General features: G+C 43.7%; 2 protein-coding genes across 3 annotated transcripts in view; one reads left to right on the top strand and one right to left on the bottom strand.

Moving 5' to 3' along the window:
* Positions 1 to 3160, top strand: part of HTRA4 (HtrA serine peptidase 4) — an 81741-nt gene extending 78581 nt beyond the window's left edge. For both annotated transcript variants that reach the window (XM_056570910.1, XM_056570908.1), the window contains exon 9: positions 1633 to 3160. In XM_056570910.1, the coding sequence (XP_056426885.1) occupies positions 1633 to 1798 (166 nt within the window). In that variant the 3' untranslated portion in view covers positions 1799 to 3160. The remainder of the gene's footprint in view (positions 1 to 1632) is intronic.
* An 8272-nt stretch (positions 3161 to 11432) lies between these two features.
* Positions 11433 to 25325, bottom strand: TM2D2 (TM2 domain containing 2). Its single transcript, XM_056570913.1, has 4 exons — positions 25076 to 25325; positions 22211 to 22298; positions 19264 to 19379; positions 11433 to 12228 (listed from the first exon to the last, which is right to left on the bottom strand). Exons 1-4 carry the CDS (start codon positions 25264 to 25266, stop codon positions 12015 to 12017), a joined length of 609 nt encoding a protein of 202 aa, XP_056426888.1. The 5' UTR covers positions 25267 to 25325; the 3' UTR covers positions 11433 to 12014.
* Between the last annotated feature and the right edge of the window lie 181 nt (positions 25326 to 25506).

The following is a 25506-nucleotide window of genomic DNA, read 5'->3' on the forward strand; positions in this document are numbered from 1 at the left end:
GACGGCAATAGTCATGACTAAAGCTGATGACAATGGGCTTGTCTATTGATATTCCTGGCAAACAGCTAACTTAGGTGGTGGAGGCCTTGTCTAGATACTTACCTTGCAGATCACTGTAATGCATGGATGGCTCGGGTCTATCAGAGCAGGAGCCATTCAGGTGTAGCAGCTCTTTGTTGTGTCTTATAGAGAGAAGTCTACACCCTATTATTTTATTCCTATGAGACAACTTCTACATGTGGAACTCATTTTCAAGCTTGCATATCACCCCCATAAGAACAAGGAATTCTTGTAGGATGGTGGGGTTGGTGACAGAAAAGGTGCCCACTTACCTATCCATATGGACTGCCAAATACTCCTCCACACTCATCTGAGCATGCTCGTTTGGGAAAGGAGAACAAACTATTGGTCATGTCTGATCAGTCTTTTTTTTCCCCAACATCTGCCGCTTGGGGAGAGTTGAGACACTTCTATGTATTAAACATAGTTGCAGAGATGGGAGAACCCTTCACAAGATCACACTCAAATGAATGGCTTACAGCATTGCCACTTACCTCTGGGCGGCACTGTACACATTGACTTGGCTGGGTGCTCTGATTCCAGCCCAGTAAATGTAAACTGAGCAGAAAGCATACAGTCTATGCCTGTGGCTAAGTAAGTACAGGAGCAGAGTCCTATCCTTAACAGGAGTCCCTGCTCCAGTAAAGATTTACCCAAAGCTGATCAGAAAAAAATTCTAATTCAGACATATTCAGTTTTTGTTTTTTTAATAAAATTTTGTAACAAATTTGATTTGTTTAGAATTGACTCAATCATCTGTCCATATAAAAACCAGAGAGAAAACATAGAAAGGATTTATACATTAATAAGCACTAATAGCACAGCCCATTCTGCTGTCTTTTTAACATAGTTGCTGTACTCCAACAGACCAGACCCCTTATATATAGTCAGACCAGACCCCTTAAATATAGTCAGACCTCAGACCAGACCCTTTAAATATAGTCAGACCTCAGACAGACCCCTTAAATATAGTCAAACCCCATACCAGACCCCTTAAATATAGTCAGACCCCAGACCAAACCCCTTCAATATGGTCAGACCCCAGACCAGACCCTTAAATATAGTCAGACCCCAGATCAGACCCCTTAAATATAGTCAGACCACAGACCAGACCCCTTAAATATGGTCAGACCCCAGACCAGACCCCTTAAATATGGTCAGACCCCAGACCAGACCCCTTAAATATGGTCAGACCCCAGACCAGGCCCTTTAAATATAGTCAGACCTCAGGACATTAAATATATTTAACATACATATCAACCTTTCAGTACACCAGAACTCTCCCCTACATATACAGCATATCAGCTCCCAATACTCCAGAGCCCCCTGTATGCAGCTTAGGTCCCCTCCCCCATCTCATACTAGTACAGCATTTGATCCGTGCAGCACTAGACCTCCTAGCATGTTAATCCATGTAATCCTGACCTGCTCCAGACACCTCTTACTCTATTCCGGCATGAATATACACATGAATCCCTCCCATTCCCACGGGAGACTTATCCTCCACAATCCAGGCCCCAGTCCTGACACTGTCCAGTATTGGCCATTGACTGTTATTATTGTCCTCTACAGTGCTGGTATGAAGGATCATGATGTCATCATCAGCATTAATGGGAAAACGGTGAGCACCACAGAGGAAGTGAGTGAAGCCGTGAAGAACAGCGAAACACTATCCATCGTGGTACGACGGGGCAATGAAGATATCATCCTGAATGTAGTGCCGGAAGAAATGGGCTAGAACCACGCCTGCCATGATCTGAACTTCAGATGTCCCGATCCATCATTCAGATCTCTGATCTCCTCACAGTGCCTCGTGGACAGAAGTTTACACTTGGATATCTCCAGCCGGCTCCAATTTTGAGCTCCTATTTAATGGGAACCTAGTCCTTCTAAGAATACTCTATTCACACACAGGTTGTGGGGGAGGATCATCCCATAGGCACCAATATTACACCATTATGGATCTACGTATTATGCTTTTGTTCAATCACAGAATGAACATCGCTAAACACAGCCCATCAGAGGACAGGCAACCAAAGCAGACAGATGAAGAAAGCAAAATGTTGGCCATTTATGTTTCTACATAATGACTTTGGAAGCAATATTTAATTTCTGTAAGAATTCTGCTTAAAGGGTTTGTCTACGATTACAACCTCTTATTGTTAGAAGGGTCCAGATATAATAAGCTGATCACAGGGTGTCCTGTAAGCACAGGGGTCCCCTATCCCATGATACCTGGCTGCAAGTGATCAATTCCCTGCAACGCCACCACTGGGGAGACTAAGTATTGCATGGTACCCTTAGAAATCAATGGGCTTTCATTGCAATGTACAGACATGCTAGGCCCTCCAGAGGGAGATACTCTTTGTAGCTGCTCTCCGCTATAGCTAATAGATGGAGATTCTCAATGAACAATACCCATCTATAAAAGCAGAGGTCCCAAGCCCAGTCCTCGAGGCCCACAGTCCAGGATTCCATTTTTCCTTGTTGTATTTAAATAGACTAACTGAAAAAACTAGAAATGTTGGTGGGCCTTGGGGACTGGATTATCTAAACCAGACAATCCCCTTAGCTACAATGCATTATATTATCTGCGTAAAATAGCTGTGACTTATAACCTCTTAACCTGTACTGTTCTTGACAATATATAGAACAGAGAGATAGGAATTGATGCGTGGGTCAGCAATGCATATACTAATGGTCTGCAATAAGTTGGAAAGACCCTCTCACCTTTTTTTTTTTCAATTTTGTTATGTTTTGGCCTTGTGCTAAATAAATCTAGTTTCCCCCTATTTTTCTGGCCTCAATATCCCATAATGACAAAATGAAAACAGAATTTTAAAAATCTTTGCTAATAACTTGAAAGGGAAAAACTAAACTCTTGCATTGACCTAAGTATTCAGACCCTTTACTCAAGTAAAGCACATTTGGCAATGATTCCAGACACCAGTCTACTTGGGCATGATAACAAGAAGATTTGGGGATTTTCTACCATTCTTCTCTGCAGATCCTCTCAAGTTCTGTCAGGTTGGATGGGACCATCGGCTGGAGCCATTTTTCGGTCTCTCCAGAGATGTTCAATTGAATTTAAAGGAGTAGTCCAGTAAGGATAGGGGATAAGTTGCAGATCTCGGGGGTCCGACCGCTGGGGCCCCCTGCGATCTCCTGTACGGGGCCCCGACAGCGCGCGAGAAGGGGGCGTGTCGACCCCCGCATGAAGCGGCGGCCGACACGCCCCCTCAATACAACTCTATGGCAGAGCCGAAGCGCTGCCTTCGGCAATCTCCAGCTCTGCCATAGAGATGTATTGAGGGGGTGTGTCAGCCGCCGCTTCGTGCGGGGGTCGACACCCGCTATCTGGCCGGAGAGCCTGGCCCCCGTACAGAGAGATCGCAGGGGGCCCCAGCGGTCGGACCCCCTGCGATCTCAAACTTATCGCCTATCCTTAGGATAGGGGATAAGTTTTTCACCACTGGACTACTCCTTTAAGTCAGGGCTCTGGCTGGGCCACTTAAGGACATTCACAGAGTTATCTCTAAGCAGCTTCTGTCTCGTCTTGGCCGTGTGCTTAGGGTTATTGGCCGACATTTATCATTGTCTTTAGACTGTTTTTTGTGTCTACAAAAGGCACACACAGGGTTTATTTGTGCCTTTTGGTGATTTTGAGTTGCAATCCACTAATTTTGGCAATATACATCATATGGAAGGGTTTTATGAACTGCACCTTTTTGTAAAAAGGCGCAAAAAAGGCGCAAAGCCACTGAAAAGTCTCTAAAACTACACCAGCCCAGACTTCGCTTACTTAACTTTTTGATGCATGTGAAGAGAGACATTTCAGAAGATGCAACCTGCACATCATTTATCTAATTCTCTGTGACCACTTAATAAATGTGGGGCTCCTACACATCACCAGCGCACACAAAAAAGGTGTAGAAAAATGATTCCCTTACACCCACAATGATAAATGCCGGCCATTGTCTTGTTGGAAGGTGAACCGTTACCCCAGTCTGAGGTCCAGAGGGCTTTGGATCAGGTTTTCAATAAGAATATCTCTGTACTTTGTTCCATTCAGCTTTCCCTCAGCCCTGAGCAGTCTTCCCGTCCCAGCCTCTGAAAGACATACCCCACACTTTTGGTTATATCAGACTAGAGAATCTTATTTCTCATAGTCCTTAAAGGGGTACTCTGGCTCATAGACATCTTATCCTCTATCCAAAGGATAGGGGATAAGATGTCTCCCGCCGCTGGGGACCGCCGCAATCTTGTATTCTCCACCCACCTGTTTGAGCTGCATGCCGCGGTGCCAGCTCACAAACAGTCAGGTGGTGACCACGGGGCCGGAGTATCGTGACGTCACGTCTCCGCCCCCCCCCGCTATGCAAGTCCATAGATGTCTCAGGGCCGGAGTACCCCTTTAAGGTGTTTTTTTTTTTTTTATAACTCCAGGCGGCTTTCATGTGTCTTTTACTGAGGAGCGGCTCCTTTCTGGCCATGAAGCCCACATTGGTGAAGTGCTTCAATGATGGTTGACCTTAAGAAAGTTTCTCCCCTCTGTACCCCCAGAGCTTAATTTCAATGGTTATAGCAAAGGGTCTGAATACTTGTGTCCCTGCGAAATTCTAGTGTTGCCTTTTTAATTAATTTGCAAAAATTTCCAAAATTCTGTTTTTACATTCCCATCATGGGGTATGAAGATTGATGGAGGAAAACATGATCTATTTTTTATTTTTTTAAGCATCCACCACACAACAAAATGTAAAAAAAAAATAAAAAAGCCTTTCGAAATGCATTGTACCAGAGACACTGTAGTCCATTCCAATCTTATACAGGTCCATATACTCCCACAGACCTATATAGTAGTAATATGATTTCGGTGAGTAATAATACATGTATGTACTGTACATTAAACAAGCCTGTCAAGGTCATGTTTCACTCAAGGCTTTGGCATGTTCTCCTACACAGAAAAATGTCAGCATGCTTCAACTCATCCCTTCATTCCATTATCTCTACATCAGATTCTTCAGCAAGGCCCCATAGGTAACTGGTTCATATAGAATACTGTGTAATAGACGCTCAACCAGTATTTTGTATCCAGCTATCTACTATTAAATATAAAGTGTATGACATACAGAAACTTTCAATTCAAAAGTTCGGAACTACTATTGGGCAGGTGTCTCACACAACATATTTTGGCAAAAATAATAGGAATCTGTTCCCTTATATTTATGATTGGATAGGCAACAGGTCAACAATATCAAACACACCTTAGTTAGTATTCACTGGTTTGTCACAACTTATAAAATAAGGATTTTCTTCACAGGCTTAAGTGTCCAGGAGGTGAGGCCGAAGTGCCGCAGCATCACTTACCTGCTTGGTCCCCCTTATATTTATGATTGGATAGGCAACAGGTCAACAATATCAAACACACCCTAGTTAGTATTCACTGGTTTGTCACAATTTATAAAATAAGGATTTTCTTCCCAGGCTTAAGTGTCAAGGAGGTGAGGCCGAAGTGCCGCAGCATCACTTACCTGCTTGGTCCCCCCCTGTCCTGGATGATTGATGTACATAGTGCTAAGGTTGGGTTCACACCATGTTTTTGCAATACAATTCTCGTATCAGGTTTTTGATTTGAAAAAAAAAAACGGATTCCTCAAAACCTGACTAAACTGTATGAAACCGTGTGTACAAATCTTAATCCGTAAATGGTTGAAAACCGTACGGTTTGAAAAATGATGTCCGGTTGCATAAATTTTTTAAGAAAAAAAAAAACGTATACGTTTTTAACTTTTCACTCCATTATGAATAAAGTTTCACTTGCTTGATTGAAATTCCAAGAAAAAAAAACTGTGCAAAGTCAAAAGCCGGATGGAACCGTACGCACATACGGTTCTGTACCATTGACTCCCATGTTTTACGTTTCAATACGGTTTTTCACCTGGACCCAAAACCATGGTAGGCTATGGTTTTGGGTACGGGAAAAAAACTGACAATACCGTACAGGATGCAAAACGGACACAACCGGATGCATCTTTTGGCATATGGTTTTCAATGGAGAGTCAATGCATGCGGTTTTCAATACGGTTCCATACGGTTTTCAAATTGAAAACGTATACGAGAACTGTATTGCAAAAACGTGGTATGAACCCAGCCTGAGCCCTGTCTCCAAATCCTGAACTATACTGTGGCACTTAAGCTACTTGGTCCCACCTCCTTGACACCTGAGCAGATGATTGTTATTTTGCCAAAGCCATCAACAATAACAAAAGGTAAGTTTGATATAGTTGTCCTGTCATCTGACCGGGTCTGCAGCTCATATTACAAATATTAGGATGGTGAATGATGGATTCCCTTTAAATATCCCGATTTTTGTGTTCTAAATGTTGGCAAGCATGAAGACATCATGGCACATGAGTGGCAGCTGTCAAGACCCTGTGGCATAAATCACCACCCACAGGGCAGGCAACAAGAGAAGTGGAGGCCTGTATTTTAATATTTCCCATCCTCTACTTACTCCACCAATCCATTATAGTAATAAGACCAAGCAGATAATTGGGTGTTTTCTGACTCTTAAAGGGGTTGCCTGGGGGTAACAATTTTTTACATCTGTCTGGGGATGGTGTAATAACAAAAAAGTAATACTCCCCTACGCCAATTCCCCACAGCTGCCATACCAAGGCTCCCAGTCCCCACTCATTACCAGGACTTTTTTGTTCCTGGTAATGCACTGTCCCTGCAGGAATTGCCCCACTCAGCTAATCATTGGCCACAATAGTTTCCTGCCTTGGTTGGTGGAGCAGGCAGAGTCTGCGGGCACAGCCTGTCACCAAGACCTAGGAAGTAGCAGTAATGATCAGAGACTGGGGGGGGCATCAAATGCGGGGAATCAGGGTAAGAGAGTATTACTTCTGTTTTATTCTTACACCACCCCTGGACAATGCCTTTAATAAAAACACAGGGTAAAAGCTGACATTTTTATATTGAAAAGTTTGTTCCCATAAATATTGTAAACTTAAAAAAAAATTTTTATAGGAACATTAAAGCTAAATTTGCACATTTTGTTAAGTCTAACACAGGCTTGAGGGTAAGGAGTATGACAGCAGTTCAAAAGAACACTTGTCATGTACCGCCCCTTCAGGCCCGGCCTCATTTATGAAAACTTACAAGCCAAAATCTAAAAGTAAACTCTGGTGGGAGAAAATATGTACCATACTGATGCACATCCATGGACAATGAATTGTACGCCATCTTCATATATTTCATTTTTTTTTCTTTGTTGCAAAGAACACCCATTATCTGCTGTTTTCTGTGGGGTGAACCTGGCAGCAAGTGTACAATTTTCCTGCAGTGCCCCTGCAGGGCAATCTCAGTATTACATGTCTTATTAAAATAACTGGGCTGTCCATGTAAAAAGAACTCATAACTAGAGTATTTTGGAGTCCCGTAACCAGAAACTCCTGTAAGGAACACAGCAGTTGTTTTTTTTATACAATTGAGAACCTCCTACACATTTTGTTTTCACTACTACTACAAAAAAAAAACGAAAAAACCAACAAACTATATACCATATTCATAAGCCTTCTGGGGGAAAAAAAGGACTTGACAATAGGTCTCGCTGTAAAGAACGGGAAACGTAACCTTCAGGAGTCCATTGCATTCCAGCACGGTAGTTGTCTGGTCTCCATTTTTGTATTATTTTCTGTCATATTCCTCTAGTTTTGGTCAGTTTTATTCTAACTATGTAAAAATCCAAAAACCATGTGGCATTGGAGTTACAAGTTTACATTTAACCTGTAGTCATTTCAATATGTTAACTTTATACTTTGGTATCACTGCATTATATATATTACACTATGTATAACGCACCTGTATTATGATGTAATTACATTTTACTAATACAATTGTTTGTTATATACAATTACCTTTTATATGTAATGTTTTTTACCTTAAAACATGGCTGCTTGTTCTTAATTCAAAATAATCAATTTTCAGCTGATAAAAAAAAACAAAAAAACAAACAAACAATGAAAACCTTGGTTGATTTTCATGAACAAACATTTTTAAAAAGAAACAACAGAAAAGCTGCAGCATTTTCTATGGTTTACAGGGTACGCAAAAGATTTGACTTTTCTACACTCAACCCAAAAAATGCAAGCCATGTCTGGGCAGGTGTATTATTTGCGACTTTTTGGAGGTGTCTGCGCATTTTAGGGTGCGTTCCCACACGGCATATACGCAGCGTATTTCACGCTGTGCAAAATTTACTTTTGTTCCAGTTCTATATACTGTATATATTTTTTTAAAGGGATTTAGTGAAGGTTAAGCTTTATGATTGGGGTCTATTCAAAGGTTTTATTTTTTTTTCCCCCCCTTTTGGGAATGATGTTGTTATAAGGAGGTCAATTACCCTTGACACCCAACTAGGGTAATTTTTTCAGATTTTTAAGGGCACATTCCCACTTGGCGCATACGCAGTGCATTTCATGCTACACAAAATCTGCAGAAGCATGCCTACACATGGCACTGCCTCCAAAACTCACTACACACATAGGAAAAGCTCTGTGTGAATGGTGAGCGAGTGATACGCAGCGTATTTCTCGCTGCTTCTGCATATTTTGCACAGCGTGAAATACGCTGTGTATATGCCAAGTGGGAACATGCCCTTAAAGGGGTTCTCCCTTGTTTATACTGTTTTTTGTTATTATGTTTGTGTGTTATGTGTGTATAAGTATGTGTTTTTTATGTGTGTTGTGATTATGTATATATGTATTTTCTTACCTTTTGTGAAGATCCGGAAGCTGGCCCCTTTTTCTTCCAGTGGCTTGCAGTGCACCTCGGCCTCCGCCATGTTGTGTTCGGTAAGTGGGATGTCGGGGTGTGTGTTCTTGCTTCTGTCCTTCCTATCTTCTGACGTCCGAGGCAAATCTTTTCTTCCTGTTTCTTCCGTGGCTCAGCGACGAATCTGCGACCTCGCGTACTCGCGCATGCGCAGACAGTTTGTCAATTAGACAAAAAAAACTTTATTGGTAAAAAAAAAAAAAAATACCTGCGCATCCACCGGAAGAGGTCGCAGATTCATCGCTGAGCCACGAAAGAAAAAGGAAGAAAAGATTCGCCTCGGACGTCAGAAGATAGGAAGGACAGAAGCAAGAACACACTCCCCGACATCCCACTTACCGAACACAACATGGCGGAGGCCGAGGTGCACTGCAAGCCACTGGAAGAAAAAGGGGCCAGCTTCCGGATCTTCACAAAAGGTAAGAAAATACATATATACATAATCACAACACACATAAAAAAACACATACTTATACACACATAACACACAAACATAATAACAAAAAACAGTATAAACAAGGGAGAACCCCTTTAAGAGGCATACATCTCTTGATAAATCCAGGCACATATGAGGCTCCCATGCGCAGAAGCCTCAGCAATCTATGAAAGCTCAGAGTAGATTTCACCTACAAATTACGCCTGCTATTGTAGTAAATTCATAGTGCAGGGCCGACCATACCCCCCTTCACATAAGCCAACCACTTTGCACCAAGCTCCGCCCACTTGGAGAGGATGGCGCAGTTAGTTACAAAGCTAATTTTTGGTGAGAATCAGAGGTTTTCTGCTTGTAAATGAAAAGTACCAAGGGGGAGATTTATCAAAACCTGTCCAGAAGAAAAGTTGCTGAGTTGCCCATAGCAACCAATCAGATCGCTGCTTTCATTTTTCAGAGGCCTTTTCAGAAATGAAAGAAGCGATCTGATTGGTTGCTATGGGCAACTCAGCAACTTTTCCTCTGGACAGGTTTTGATAAATCTCCCCCCAAGTCTACATTCACACAGGGCAGATACACTCTGACTCCTATTCTGGCACGGTGCATGGCAGGAGCACGCTCATGGCACCGCCGCAGGTTCCTCAAGCCTGCTCGCAGCGGGGCCCAGCTGAGAACCAGCAACGCTGATGTCCACATGCTCCTGCCGTGCACCAAGCCCACCACCAGGATAAGATAACAGACGAACAGGACCAAGGACGGGGAGATAGGGAAGGATCGTGCTAATCAGTGTCACCCGCACTACACGCCTGTACCAACAGGTTAGTGTAGGTGACGCTGATGACAGATTCCTTTTAAGGCTAAGTTCACATAGGGCAGACCTGCTGCAGATTTATTTTAATAGGTCAGTCAAAATTGCTGCAAATTTGTATCAAAATCCAGAATTGTGAATTTTAAATTTGCTTTTTTAATTCTACAATATTTACTTATTTTGTACCAAAATCCGCAGCAGCACATTTCTAACAAATCCATACCAAAAGCTGCACGATTTGGTGCGGAAATGCTGCAGATTTGCCTCTGTGGATAATCCTAAGTGTATCCGTGTATATACAATAGGACTATTCAGATTTGAGTTTATTAGGTTTGTATGGTTTTTAGACTCGATTTCTTTCAAAAACAGCACCAGCTCTGTCCTCAGGTCGTGAATGGTATTACAACTTGGCTACTTTCGCTTCAATAAAACGTAGCTGTAATACCAGCTGTAATACCACACACAACCTGATGGTTCAGCTTTTTAAAAGAAATTTGCTGTTTTTGTAATGCTGGATAAACCCTTTTAAAAGCGGTACTCCATTGCTCAGCATTTGGAACAAACTGTTCCGAACGCTGGAGCTCGTGTCGTCATAGACCCGCCCCCTCTTGCCATCATGCCCCGCCCCCTCAATGCAAGTCCCATAGACTTGCATTGAGGGAGCAGGGCGTGACGTCATGAGGGGGCGGGGCTATGACATCACGCGCTCCCGATGCCGGCTCCCGCGTTCAGAACAGTTTGCTCCAAATGCTGAGCAACGGAGTACCGCTTTAAAGGGGTACTCCGCCACTAAACATCTTATCCCCTGTCCAAAGTATAAGGGATAAGATGTCTGATCACGGGGGTCCAGCGCGATCTCCCTACTGCACCCTGCGTTTGTTTAGAGCGTTGGGTGCAGTGCCGGAGGCTCGTGATGTCACAGCCACGCCCCCTCAATGCAAGTCTATGGGAGGGGGCGTGACGAAAGTCACGCCCCCTCCCTTAGACTTGCATTGAGGGGGCGTGGCTGTGATGGCATGAGCGGGGCACGACGGTACGGTAACGTCAGGAGCCTCCGCCTCGCATTGCCAGTCATCCGGCACGGAGTGAAGTTTGCTCCGTGCACCGGATGTCCGGGGTGACGCAGCCGAGATCGCGGGGGTCCCCAGCGATCAGACATCTTATCCCTTATCCTTTGGAGTACCCCTTTAATTTTTCCTTATACAATGACTATAAATGCAGGGTTGGGTATAGGTCTGTGCGGGTGGGGGGGCCTATCCACCAGCCATATCGAACACCCACAGAAAACGAAGGCACGATCCCATATTTTATTATAGTTACAGAGCATCAGCATTTATAACATATTTACAGCTTTTTATTTTACAAACCAAAAGTGGCAATTAGGGATGAGCGAACTTACAGTAAATTCGATTCGTCACGAACTTCTCGGCTCGGCAGTTGATGACTTATCCTGCGTAAATTAGTTCAGCCTTCAGGTGCTCCGGTGGGCTGGAAAAGGTGGATACAGTCCTAGGAAAGAGTCTCCTAGGACTGTATCCACCTTTTCCAGCCCACCGGAGCACCGGAAAGCTGAACTAAGTCATCAACTGCCGAGCCGAGAAGTTCGTGACGAATCGAATTTACTGTAAGTTCGCTCATCTCTAGTGGCAATGTTTAATATTATCGGTCTTAGCAATTTCTGAGTTTACAGACAGTCCTGGGATTCGCAGTCCTTCTTGGTATAGTCGCACTGTGAAATAAATAATGATGCCAAAGAGTGCACTTGGGGCCACGTGATTCCCATACAACCTGTGGGAGCATAAGACATGGATACAAAGTACAAGTTTATGGCTGTGGTGCAATATTGTCCTTCTTGTAGGACCCCTGGAGATCCGGTCAGTAGATGGTGCACCAGTTGCTGTTGTCACTTGGCATTAACCCCCCGGTGATGAGAAGAATCAGATCTACAAACCACCAGATGCCCAGACCGCCCAGAGTCAGGAGTTTACCCACAGCGGTGCCCGTGTGTCCTAGGCAGAAGCGATCAACACCAAAGCAGCCGAGGAAGAACGAGTAGAGCAAGGTGGTGATGAAATAGTGACCTGTGTATCTGAATGAAGACACAATTACAATACAGACGTAACTTTTCAGATTTTTTAAAAATTTTTTGCAATAAAAGTGGTTGTTTGCTTTGGACAATCCCTTTCTATTGTACAGGTCAACAGATGATTACCAGGTCATAGTGTGTCCCACTACAGCAGTGTTTCCCAACCAGGGTGCCTCCAGCTGTTGCAAAACTACAGCTCCCAGCATGCCCAGACAGCCGAAGGCTGTCTGGGCATGCTGGGAGCTGTAGTTTTGCAACAGCTGGAGGCACCCTGGTTGGGAAACACTGCACTACAGACCACCCCCAGTGACCAGCTATAGATGTGTTTAAACTTGTATCAAGTCTTTACATTTTCTGCAGCACTCCCGCAGGTGAAATTAGGTATAAAAACACTATGTTATGCCTTTTGTATCCAGCCTTTAAAAAGGGGTACTCCGGCGGAAAACATTATTTATTTTTTTTTAAATCGACTGGTGCCAGAAAGTTAAACAGATTTGTAAATTACTTCTATTAAAACATTTTTTTTTACCCTTCCAGTACTTTTCAACAGCTGTATGCTACAGAGGAAATTTTTTTATTTTTGAATTTCTTTTTTTGTCTTGTCCACAGTGCTCTCTGCTGACACCTGATGCCCGCATCAGGAACTGTCCAGAGCAGGAGAAAATCCCCATAGCAAACCTATGCTGCTCTGGACAGTTCCTGATACGGACTGAGGTGTCAGAGCAGAGAGCACTGTGGACAAGATAAAAAAAAGAAATTCAAATAGAAAAGAATTTCCTCTGTAGCACACAGCTGCTAATAAGTACTGGAAGGATAAAGATTTTTTTTTTTTTAATAGAAGTCATTTACAAATCTGTTTTCCACCCCTTTAAACAAACAACTCTGTTTTATTTGAGTGGCACTTTTTTTTTTTAACCAATAATAGTCAAAAAATAGAAATCCTATACGGGACAGGGTTCATAGCTATATTTCAGTATTAGGTACTAGCCAGTATTAGGCACTTCCTCTATGATGAGGTCATGATAGGAGGTTATAAAAAACCCCTGTAGTGGCGTTTTTTGTTCATAGCCCTACAACCTCTTGACAAAGCCGTGTCTAACGGCGAAACATGTCGAGGGGGGGCTGTAAACTGATTTTAATTCTTGTGGTGTCCTTCCCTATCTGTATGTCACACTGCAGGTGCATAGAGAATTATAATTGATTGCGGTACAGCGGTACTTATTGAATATTGATACACATGGGAAGAGAGACACTCTGGATTTTTAATCTTTCATTTGGTGTGGATTATTACAAATCAATAAAGTTATGTGTTTTTAATATATGGGAAAATAGGGAATTAGTGGATCACTGCGGTGATCTTGTGGTGAATTATCTGGATTAACCCTCCATATATTGGTCTTATATGAATCATAGCTATATTTCCCTTCAACAATTTCCTCCGCTTTATGTTTGGATTTCAGACTTCACCAACATGATCCTCCCATGACACTGTGACATGGATTTCCTGTTTAGCGCAGGGCTCCATGGTGACCTTTGCTCCCACAATGGTTTGTGGTAAAGCCTCAAAGTTTCTCTATGGGGGCAGAAGAGCTCCATATGACATTTACAAGAATTTAAACCATGTCGGTTTTCTTCTGACCACGGCAGGTTGTCTGTCACATTTCCCTTTGTGGAGACACAATAAGATTGAGGTAACCCATTGACTTAAGTCACCGTGCAACCCTAGCTTAAAAAAAGAAAACGACAGATCACAGTATGAATGACTTCTCCAGGCTGCAGAAAGGACCAAGAGATGGTGGAGACCTTATAATTCACATTTATTTATAGGATTACTTTCCCTTTATATAATAAGTAAATATGCAATTATTAGAATACTTGGTAAAATCTCCTCATTATAAATGATGACAATATAAGACACTGGTGGAAGGTCAGAGTCACTATCATACAGTCATGGCTGTAAATGTTGGCACCCCTGAAATTTTTCAAGAAAATGAAGTATTTCTCACAGAAAAGGATTGCAGTAACATGTTTTGCTATACACATGTTTATTCCCTTTGTGTGTATTGGAACTAAACCAAAAAGGGAGGGAAAAAAGCAAATTGGACATAATGGGCTGGACAAAATTATTGGAACCCTTTCAAAATTGTGGAAAAATAAGATTGATTCAAGCATGTGAAGCTCCTTTAAACTCACCTGGGGCAAGTAACAGGTTTGGGCAAAATAAAAATCACACCTGAAAGCAGATAAAAAGGAGAGAAGTTCACAGTCTTTGAATTGTGTGTCTTTGTGTGCCACACTAAGCATGGACAACAGAAAGAGGAGAAGAGAACTGTCTGAGGACTTGAGAATCAAAATTGTGGAAAAATATCAACAATCTCAAGGTTACATGTCCATTTGCCTTTGTCCACAGTGCACAACATTATCAAGAAGTTTACAACCCATGGCATTGTAGATAATCTCCCTGGGCATGGACGGAAGAGAAAAATTGATGAAAGGTGTCAACACAGGATAGTCCGGATGTGGATAAGCAGCCCCAAACAAGTTCCAAAGATATTCAAGCTGTCCTGCAGGCTCAGGGAGCATCAGTGTCAGCACGAACTATCCGACAACATTTAAATGAAATGAAACGCTATGGCAGGAGACCCAGGAGGACCCCACTGCTGACACAGAGACATAAAAAAGCAAGACTACATTTTGCCAAAATGAACTTGAGTAAGCAAAAATCTTTCAGGGAAAACATCTTGTGGACAGATAAGACCAAGATAGAGCTTTTTGGTAAAGCACATCATTCCACTGTTTACCGAAAATGGAATGAGGCCTACAAAGAAAAGAACACAGTACCTACAGTGAAATATGGTGGAGGTTCAATGATGTTTTGTGGTTGTTTCTCTGCCTCTGGCACTGGGTGCCTTGAATGTGTACAAGGCATCATGAAATCTGAGGATTACCAATGGATTTTGGGTCGCACTGTACAGCCCAGTGTCAGAAAGCTGGGTTTGTGTCCGAGATCTTGGGTCTTCCAGCAGGACAATGACCCCAAACATATGTCAAAAAGCCCCCAGAAATGGATGGCAACAAAGCGCTGGAGAGTTCTGAAGTGTCAGCAATGAGTCCAGATCTAAATCCCATTGATCACCTGTGGAGAGATCTTAAAATTGCTGCTGGGAAAAGGCGCCTTCCAATAAGAGAGACCTGGAGCAGTTTACAAAGGAAGATTGGTCCAACATTCCGGCTGAGAGGTGTAAGAAGCTTATTGATGGTTATAGGAAGCGACTGATTTCAGTTATTTTTTCCAAAGGGTGTGCAACCAGATATTAAGTTAATGGTGAAAATAATTTTGCCCAGCCCATTTTTGGAGTTTTGTCCAATTTGCTTTTTTTTCCTCCCTTTTTTTGGTTTAGTTCCAATACACACAAAGGGAATAAACCTGTGTATAGCAAAACATGTGTTACTGCAATCCTTTTCTGTGAGAAATGCTTCATTTTCTTGAAAAAATTCAGGGGTGCCAACATTTACGGCCATGACTGTATAACAGGTTTTTGAAAGTTGTCCAGTTAATAAAACCTATTTTTATATACAATATTATGCAGACATCCAGGGAATACTATGAGCACTGTGTAATGCTTCATTTCTCCTGTGGTGGTGCTGTAGGGAAAGTGAACTCTTTCTGACAGATTTTCCTCTTACTGCCTGATCGCTGGAGTCTGAGCGGGGGGACATTTTGTGATCTGATTTTGTGATGTATTGTAAATGAGCATTTGCTCATTTGTTGGCTGATCACTGGGCTCTATCATCCTATTCTAACGATTATCAGCCCGTGTAATAGCGCCCTTAGGGGTTGTCTAAAGTAGAGAGCCCCTTAAAGCATTCCTGTAAAATATAATAAAAAGTTACCATAGTGCAGCAAGGTGTATAATTGTAATTTCTCTAAATTACTTTACTTTTAAAATGGGCAGAGATACCTTTTTGGAGCGCCCAGTGTCCCTGCTATTTGTAACTCTGCATTAGGAGATGGAGCTTCTTGCTGTCTCCATTGTACCTTTAATCAGTGCAAGACAGTTTTTTACATACATCATTACAGGTCCACTTTAAGGGTGCGTTCAAACGGCCGTCTGTCCCTGTTTTTTTTTTTTTTTTTTAATCCCCGTTTCGGTTGCTTTCTTGCAGGCTGTAAACAGATTAAAAACTGTTTTAAAAAAAATCCCATTCATGTCAATGGGATTTTTTTTTTTTTTACAATCCATTTACATTCGTTTGTACCCGTCTGCACTCATTTCCGTTTTTTGATGGCAGAAAAAACAGCACAGGCAAAAAATTTTCTTCTGTCAAAAAAAAAAAAAACGGAAGAAAAAACGGATACAGTAAATTTAACATTGAATTCTATGGAAAACTGATGAGCCTTTAACGTCATCCATTTTTTTTTTAATCAATTTTTTGATCATTTTTTAAATTTTTTTTGGTTTATTAACTGAACAAAAACTGATCCAAATGGATAACATTCGCTTTCATTCCTTATTGTCCGTTTTTTTTTGATGGGAGAAGAACGGGACGGGTCTAGACGGCCGTGTGAACGCAGCCTAAGCAGGGAAAGAGTGTTCACCACAGTTTTTAAACTCACTATTTATTTTTGTCCTTGCAAGATACTTTTAGTTACTCAACAATAGTGGAATGCTGCCCCCTATGGACAACAGCAACACAATTTCAATCCATGAGAATTCCAGTATATTATAAAATTGCTCTTTAAAGAACCTGCCATCAGATTTTACCATATATAACATTTGGCACTGGTTATATATGGTAAAATCTTCTTCCTCACCATCCCGGGAGACGTTATTGCTAGAGATGAGCGAACTTACAGCAAATTCAATTTGTCACGAACTTCTCGGCTCGGCTCGGCAGTTGATGACTTATCCTGCGTAAATTAGTTCAGCCTTCAAGTGCTCCGGTGGGCTGGAAAAGGTGGATACAGTTCTAGGAAAGAGTCTCCTAGGAATGTATCCACCTTTTCCAGCCCACGGGAGCACCGGAAAGCTGAACTCATTTATGCAGGATAAGTCATCAACTGCCGAGCCGAGAAGTTCGTGACGAATCGAATTTACTGTAAGTTCGCTCATCTCTAGTTATTGTCCACAGGAATGATGAGGATATGAAGTTATAACCTGTATACCGCAGGCACTGTAAGTAGTCCACAGGGCGGGGAGCTAGCCCAACTTCTCCAGCTGTAATTATACCCCCTTAGCGTGACTGACAGCCCTCATCACCGCTCTGCTCCCCAGATAAAGAGGCAATGCGGGCTGTGCCAGGGCTGTCAATCATGCTGTTACAGCCGGCGAAGACAAGACTAAGTGAGTTTAGCTCCCCGCCCCCAGCGTATTCTCCCCATCCCTAGGGCAGGAACGTGTCCCGGGGATGGTGAGGAAGAAGATTTTACATATATAACGTGTTGCCATGTGTAATGTATGGTAAAATCTGATGACCGGCTCCCTCCATGTTCTTACCGCCCAGCTGAGCAAGTCATTCCCATCACAGCGGGTGCCATCTGTACTATCCTTTATTTTAAAAAAATTTGTGTCAAAAATATATCTTAATAAAAAAAAAAGAGCGTGTCATTTGTATTGTTCAAACTGCAATGATCTGAAGTTAATGCATTATAAATTCAAAAAGTAATATGTAGGGGAAAAAAAAAAAAAAAAAAAAAAAAAAAAAAGACAGATGTGGTGCTAATAAAGTGCCGGTTATCCGCGGATAACGGATGTTAGGTAGATAGATAAGAGCCTGCTCACCTTTAGGGGTTGCGCTAATGTCAGGCGCAATGCTGATGTAAGCCTTGAGCAGGTATCTTGTGCCGGGAGCAGCTGGCCGTCGGTCCCGTCAGAGACGGTGGATATAGTACTGTAGCACATGTGGGAGGTAGGAATCCCGGCACGGGTCTCCTAAACCTTCCCGTGGGCGACGACTTCGGCGCTGCAGCGCTACACCGGCGAGGTGAAATTAGCAATCGGAGGAGGTGAAATTAGCAATCGGAGATGGTACAGAGGATGGTGATAACTTTTTATTGTGTAATCATAAAAAAGAATCAGTGTTGGATGGACAACGCGTTTCGGAGGGGCTCCCTCCTTCGTCAGGTCCGCATGCGGACCTGACGAAGGAGGGAGCCCCTCCGAAACACGTTGTCCATCCAACACTGATTCTTTTTTATGATTACACAATAAAAAGTTATCACCATCCTCTGCATCATCTCCGATTGCTAATTTCACCTCACCGGTGTAGCGCTGCAGCGCCGAACTCGTCACCCACGGGAAGGTTTAGGAGACCCGTGCCGGGATTCCTACCTTCCAAATCTGCTACAGTAATAAATCCAAAACAGATAATTAAAAAACAAAAACAATGCTAGAATTACTGCTTTGAGTTCAGTAACCCAAAAAATGGATAAAAAGTGATCAAAAAAGTTTTGAGGGATAAAATGCTACTAATAAAAACCATAGCCATGCAACAAGAAGAAGAAGAAAAAAAAACACAACAAGCCCTCAGGACAGCTAAATGGACAAAAATGATTATTATTTTTATAAAGTAATAAATCACAAAAGATTTTATAAATTTTGGCTATCAATATTAGACCAACATAGCTGATCGGAAGTTGTCGGGAGGGTTAATTAAAATATATCACTGTAGGTCAGTGTTTTCCAACCAGCGTTCCACCAGCTGTTGCAAAACTACAAATCCCAGCATGCCTAGACAGCCTTTGGGCATGCTGGGAGGCCTAGTTTTGCAACAGCTGGTGGCTGTGTCTAATACTGCAGTTTAGCCACATTCAAATGAACTGCAATACCAGACATGGCCACATTGTGAGAGGGGTGTGTAGTCAGGTACTGGGGTCTGTGAAGAAGCATAACACTCACGCCTCGTTCTCTTAGATGGGTAAGGTCCCAGTAGTTGTACCTCTAACAATCACACGTTAGTTACCTATCCTGTAAATTTACAGAAAAACAGGAGGAATTACAGAGGAACGGGTACACGGATCAATGTGGAGGCACATACTTGATGCAAGGCTTGTTCCCACGCTGGAATGTAGGAGGTCCGTAGCATTCGATGCCAGGCAGCGGTCGGCACAATACTTTCGTGTGGTTGACCTCGGCGTACGTCTGCCCCCCAAACTGTCAACAAGAAGGCGGTATTATAGATATGACGAATACTGATACAATTCTATCATATCTAACCTCTTAACGACCACAGGTTTTCTCATTTTTGCACTTTTGTTTTACCTTCTAAAAATCAGAACGCTTTAAATTTTCCACCTACAGACCCATATAAGGGCTTGTGTTTTGCGCCAATTTTACTTTGTAATGACATCAATCATTTCACCACAAAATCTACAGTGAAACAAAAAACTAAATCTTTGTGGGGCAAAAGAGAAGAAAAAAAAAACGCAACTTTGTTACTTTTGGGGGCTTCTGATTCTACATCGTGCCCTTTTCGGTAAAAAGGACATCGTGGCCGACATTTATCATTGTCTTTAGACAGTTTTTTGTGTCTACAAAAGGCCCAAAAAAAGCGCAAGCAGGGTTTATTTGCGCCTTTTGGTTTAGACATTTCTGTTTCTGCTGATTTTGAGTTTCAATCCACTGATTTTGGCAATACACATGATATGGAAGGGTTTTATGAACTGCACCTTTTTGTGTAAAGGCGAAAAAAGGCGCAAAGCCACTGAAAAGTCTCTAATTACACCAGCCCAGACTTAGCTTTTTGGTGAATGTGAAGAGAGAAATTTCAGAAAATGTGACCTGCACAAAATTTATCAAATTCTCTGTGACCAGGTAATAAATTTGGTGCTCCTACACATTACCAGCACACACAAAAAGGTGTAAAAAAAAATGCTTCACTTACACCTACAATGGTAAATGCTTCACTTACACCTACAATGGTAAATGCTTCACTTACACCTACAATGGTAAATGCTTCACTTACACCCACAATGGTAAATGCTTCACTTACACCCACAATGGTAAATGCTTCACTTACACCCACAATGGTAAATGCTTCACTTACACCCACAATGGTAAATGCTTCACTTACACCTACAATGATAAATGCTTCATTTACAACTACAATGATAAATGCTTCACTTACACCTACAATGATAAATGCTTCACTTACACCTACAATGGTAAATGCTTCACTTACACCTACAACGGTAAATGCTTCACTTACACCTACAACGGTAAATGCTTCACATACACCTACAACGGTAAATGCTTCACTTACACCTACAACGGTAAATGCTTCACTTACACCTACAACGGTAAATGCTTCACTTACACCTACAACGGTAAATGCTTCACTTACACCTACAACGGTAAATGCTTCACTTACACCTACAACGGTAAATGCTTCACTTACACCTACAGCGGTAAATGCTTCACTTACACCTACAACGGTAAATGCTTCACTTACACCCACAACGGTAAATGCTTCACTTACACCCACAATGGTAAATGCTTCACTTACACCTACAATGATAAATGCTTCACTTACACCTACAATGATAAATGCTTCACTTACAACTACAATGGTAAATGCTTCAAGGGGTATTCCAGGAAAAAAAATTTTTTATATATCAACTGGTTCCAGAAAGTTAAACAGATTTGTAAATTACTTCTATTAAAAAATCTTAATCCTTTCAGTACTTATGAGCTTCTGAAGTTAAGGTTGTTCCTTTCTGTCTAAATCCTCTCTGATGACACCTGTCTCAGGAAACGCCCAGTTTAGAAGAGGTTTGCTATGGGGATTTGCTTCTAAACTGGGCGTTTCCCGAGACAGGTGTCATCAGAGAGAATTTAGACAGCAAAGAACAACCTTAACTTCAGAAGCACATAAGTTCTGAAAGGATTAAGATTTTTTAATAGAAGTAATTTACAAAATTGTTTAACTTTCTGGAGCCAGTTGATATATATAAAAAAGTTTTTTCCTGGAACACCCCTTTCCCTTACACCTACAATGATAAATGCCTGCCTAAGTGCTTTATTCTGTAGGTCTTACGATATGATACCCTACTTATATAGGTTTAATTTTGTTTTAATCCTTCTAATAAATTTTAACTATTTGTACGAAAATTAGTATGTTTAAAAATGTCCTGACCCGCCATAACTTATCTTTTACGGGGCTATACGAGGGCTCATTTTTAGCGCCGTGGTCTGAAGTTTTTATAGGTACCATTTTTTTTTGATGGAACTTTTTATAGCTCTTTATAAAAAAAATGTTTTGGATATACAAATTGAACAAAAATACGCAATTTTGGACTTTGGAATTTTTTTTATGTGTACGCCATTGTTCGTTTAACATTATATTTTCATATATTTTTTAAGACATTTACGCACGCGGCGTAACCACATATGTTTATTTTTGTTTACATTTTTTTTCTTTTTATGAGATTCAAACTTTTAATAGGGGGAAGGAGTTAATTTACATTTATTCATTTTTTTTTTTTAAACACTATTTTTTTAGTTCCCATATTACATTTAGTTCTCTATTACATGCAATCCTTATATTGTATACACTGAACAATGCTATGCCATAGTACAGCATTGATCAGTGTTATCTGTACTCGACTGCTCCAGCCTGGTGTGCCTGAAGCAACCAATCAGATTGCTGCTTTTATTTTTCAGAGGCCTTTTTAAAAATGAAAGAAGCGATCTGATTGGTTGATATGGACAAATGCTCTTCTTTTCCTCTGTACTGAACAGGTTTTGATAAGTCTTTTTAGGGGTCCATTCACACTACAGAATTTCTCCTTGAGGATATTCTAGTGTGTCTCCAGCTGTTGCCTTTCCAGGAATGCTGGGAGTTGTAGTTTTGCAACAAAACGTGTAGTTTCAAGCCAAAACATACATCTCTGACAGAACTGAATTATAAATCCTGAGAGAATCTAAACAGATTGCCCTATTTTGTCATCCAGCTTTCCCAGACGTAGACAGAACTAAGAAGATACCTTGGTGCAGCCATAGCCCAGGTCTTGCTGGATGGACACATTCCCAGTGTTGTCTACTGGATCATCGCAGGCGATAAACTCTTCTGGTCTGAGGAATAGAAACAAGATGAAGATTATGATGAACAACTTAGTATTCTGCTCCAAAAGTGAGGGGACACCCATAAGATGGTACAGGGCAGGAGCTGCACAGTGCGGGGAGCAACAGATACAAATGTTTATTAATAATAATAAATAAATAATAATCTAGCCTCATATGGATTGTTCCTCTGTGGTAGTCACCGCACCCCCCTCCTCACCCCTTCTCCAGTAGTCACCGCACCCCCCTCCTCACCCCTTCTCCAGTAGTCACCGCACCCCCCTCCTCACCCCTTCTCCAGTAGTCACCGCACCCCCCTCCTCACCCCTTCTCCAGTAGTCACCGCACCCCCCTCCTCACCCCTTCTCCAGTAGTCACCGCACCCCCCTCCTCACCCCTTCTCCAGTAGTCACCGCACCCCCTCCTGACCACTTCTCCAGTAGTCACCGCACCCCCTCCTCACCCCTTCTCCAGTAGTCACCGCACCCCCCTCCTCACCCCTTCTCCAGTAGTCACCGCACCCCCCTCCTCACCCCTTCTCCAGTAGTCACCGCACCCCCCTCCTCACCCCTTCTCCAGTAGTCACCGCACCCCCCTCCTCACCCCTTCTCCAGTAGTCACCGCACCCCCCTCCTCACCCCTTCTCCAGTAGTCACCGCACCCCCTCCTGACCACTTCTCCAGTAGTCACCGCACCCCCTCCTCACCCCTTCTCCAGTAGTCACCGCACCCCCTCCTCACCCCTTCTCCAGTAGTCACCGCACCCCCCTCCTCACCCCTTCTCCAGTAGTCACCGCACCCCCCCTCCTCACCCCTTCTCCAGTAGTCACCGCACCCCCCTCCTCACCCCTTCTCCAGTAGTCACCGCACCCCCCTCCTCACCCCTTCTCCAGTAGTCACCGCACCCCCTCCTGACCACTTCTCCAGTAGTCACCGCACCCCCTCCTCACCCCTTCTCCAGTAGTCACCGCACCCCCTCCTCACCCCTTCTCCAGTAGTCACCGCACCCCCCTCCTCACCCCTTCTCCAGTAGTCACCGCACCCCCTCCTCACCCCTTCTCCAGTAGTCACCGCACCCCCTCCTCACCCCTTCTCCAGTAGTCACCGCACCCCCTCCTCACCCCTTCTCCAGTAGTCACCGCACCCCCCTCCTGACCCCTTCTCCAGTAGTCACCGCACCCCCCTCCTGACCACTTCTCCAGTAGTCACCGCACCCCCCTCCTGACCACTTCTCCAGTAGTCACCGCACCCCCTCCTGACCACTTCTCCAGTAGTCACCGCACCCCCCTCCTGACCACTTCTCCAGTAGTCACCGCACCCCCCTCCTGACCACTTCTCCAGTAGTCACCGCACCCCCCTCCTGACCACTTCTCCAGTAGTCACCGCACCCCCCTCCTGACCACTTCTCCAGTAGTCACCGCACCCCCCTCCTGACCACTTCTCCAGTAGTCACCGCACCCCCCTCCTGACCACTTCTCCAGTAGTCACCGCACCCCCCTCCTGACCACTTCTCCAGTAGTCACCGCACCCCCCTCCTGACCACTTCTCCAGTAGTCACCGCACCCCCCTCCTGACCACTTCTCCAGTAGTCACCGCACCCCTCCTCACCCCTTCTCCAGTAGTCACCGCACCCCCTCCTCACCCCTTCTCCAGTAGTCACAGCACCCCCCTCCTCACCCCTTCTCCAGTAGTCACCGCACCCCTCCTCACCCCTTCCCCAGTAGTCACCGCACCCCCCTCCTCACCCCTTCCCCAGTAGTCACAGCACCCCCCTCCTCACCCCTTCCCCAGTAGTCACAGCACCCCCCTCCTCACCCCTTCTCTAGTAGTCACAACACCCCCTCCTCACCCCTTCCCCAGTAGTCACCGCACCCCCCTCCTCACCCCTTCCCCAGTAGTCACCGCACCCCCCTCCTCACCCCTTCTCCAGTAGTCACCGCACCCCCTCCTCACCTCTTCTCCAGTAGTCACCGCACCCCCCTCCTCACCCCTTCTCCAGTAGTCACCGCACCCCCCTCCTCACCCCTTCTCCAGTAGTCACAGCACCCCCCTCCTCACCCCTTCTCCAGTAGTCACCGCTTATTCTTTTGGCTGGAATTCGATTTCCATGCCGAAAATTAGGCAGTGTGAATGGCCCTATGCTTACACATAATATTTACATGATTTTCTGCTGCTGATTTTTATCACTGACTTGCCAGCCAAAAATCCACAGCAGAAAATCTGCCACAAAATATCCACGTGTGAATATACCCTAGAATCGTCTGCGGATTTTACAAGGCAGTTTTCACGTGTTTATATGAATGGCGTCTCAATAAAGCGACTGCCTTGTAAAATCTGTAACTTTAAAACAAAGTCCCACTACATGTCAATTTATCCTAAGGCTACATTCACACTGGAGGATTTCGACGCAGATTTTCCCACACATTTGGGTAGAGATCTCTTAAAACTAAGGCGGAGAACGCGCGGTGCAGTTAGGAATATTCCACAATTGGCAACTGAAAACCAGACACCATACTATCCACAGCTGAGGTTCTGTTACAGTAGTATCCACCCCCTCTGTGAGCTAAAACAGTGGTCTCCAAAATGTGGCTCTCCAGGTGTTGAAAAACTACAACTCCCAGCATGCCCGGACAGCCATTGGCTGTCCGGGCATGCTGGGAGTTGTAGTTTTTCAACACCTGGAGTGATACAGTTTGGAGACACTGCGCTAAACAGATGTTTGTTACTTTGTATACATCTGACACGCTGTTACGGCATCTCAGCTGTGAGCAGTCTCAGGTCTATACTCACAAGTACTCGCACAGAATGAGGGGTCCTCTGGGGTCCCACCTCTCGGGGGCCGGGGGGATACTGCTGCTGCTCCCGGGCTCAGGAGACGATGCGGGGCTGGTGTTATTCTGGGTGGCGATGAGGGAGAAGGTAAGAAGAAGCCCCTGTCCCCCAAGTAGCAGATAAGTCACCGGGGGCCGCAGCCACCCCATCTTCCTCCCGTCACCTAACACCCTCTATCCAGCTTCTTCCGCCAGCACTAGCCCCGACCAATCACATTGCAGAGACGGACGTCTGCATCACGACAACGTAACGTTTCCACGCAATATTTTACGTCTGACGTCAACCCGTACGGATTCTGTCTTCTGTAACGGCGCCATGTTGTCTGTGTCTGTACCCATACTTAACATTACAAAATGGTCTACAAGAAAATGGCCTCTACATTGGATTCT

This window comes from Hyla sarda, chromosome 4 (assembly GCF_029499605.1).
Source record: "Hyla sarda isolate aHylSar1 chromosome 4, aHylSar1.hap1, whole genome shotgun sequence".
NCBI lineage: Eukaryota > Metazoa > Chordata > Amphibia > Anura > Hylidae > Hyla > Hyla sarda.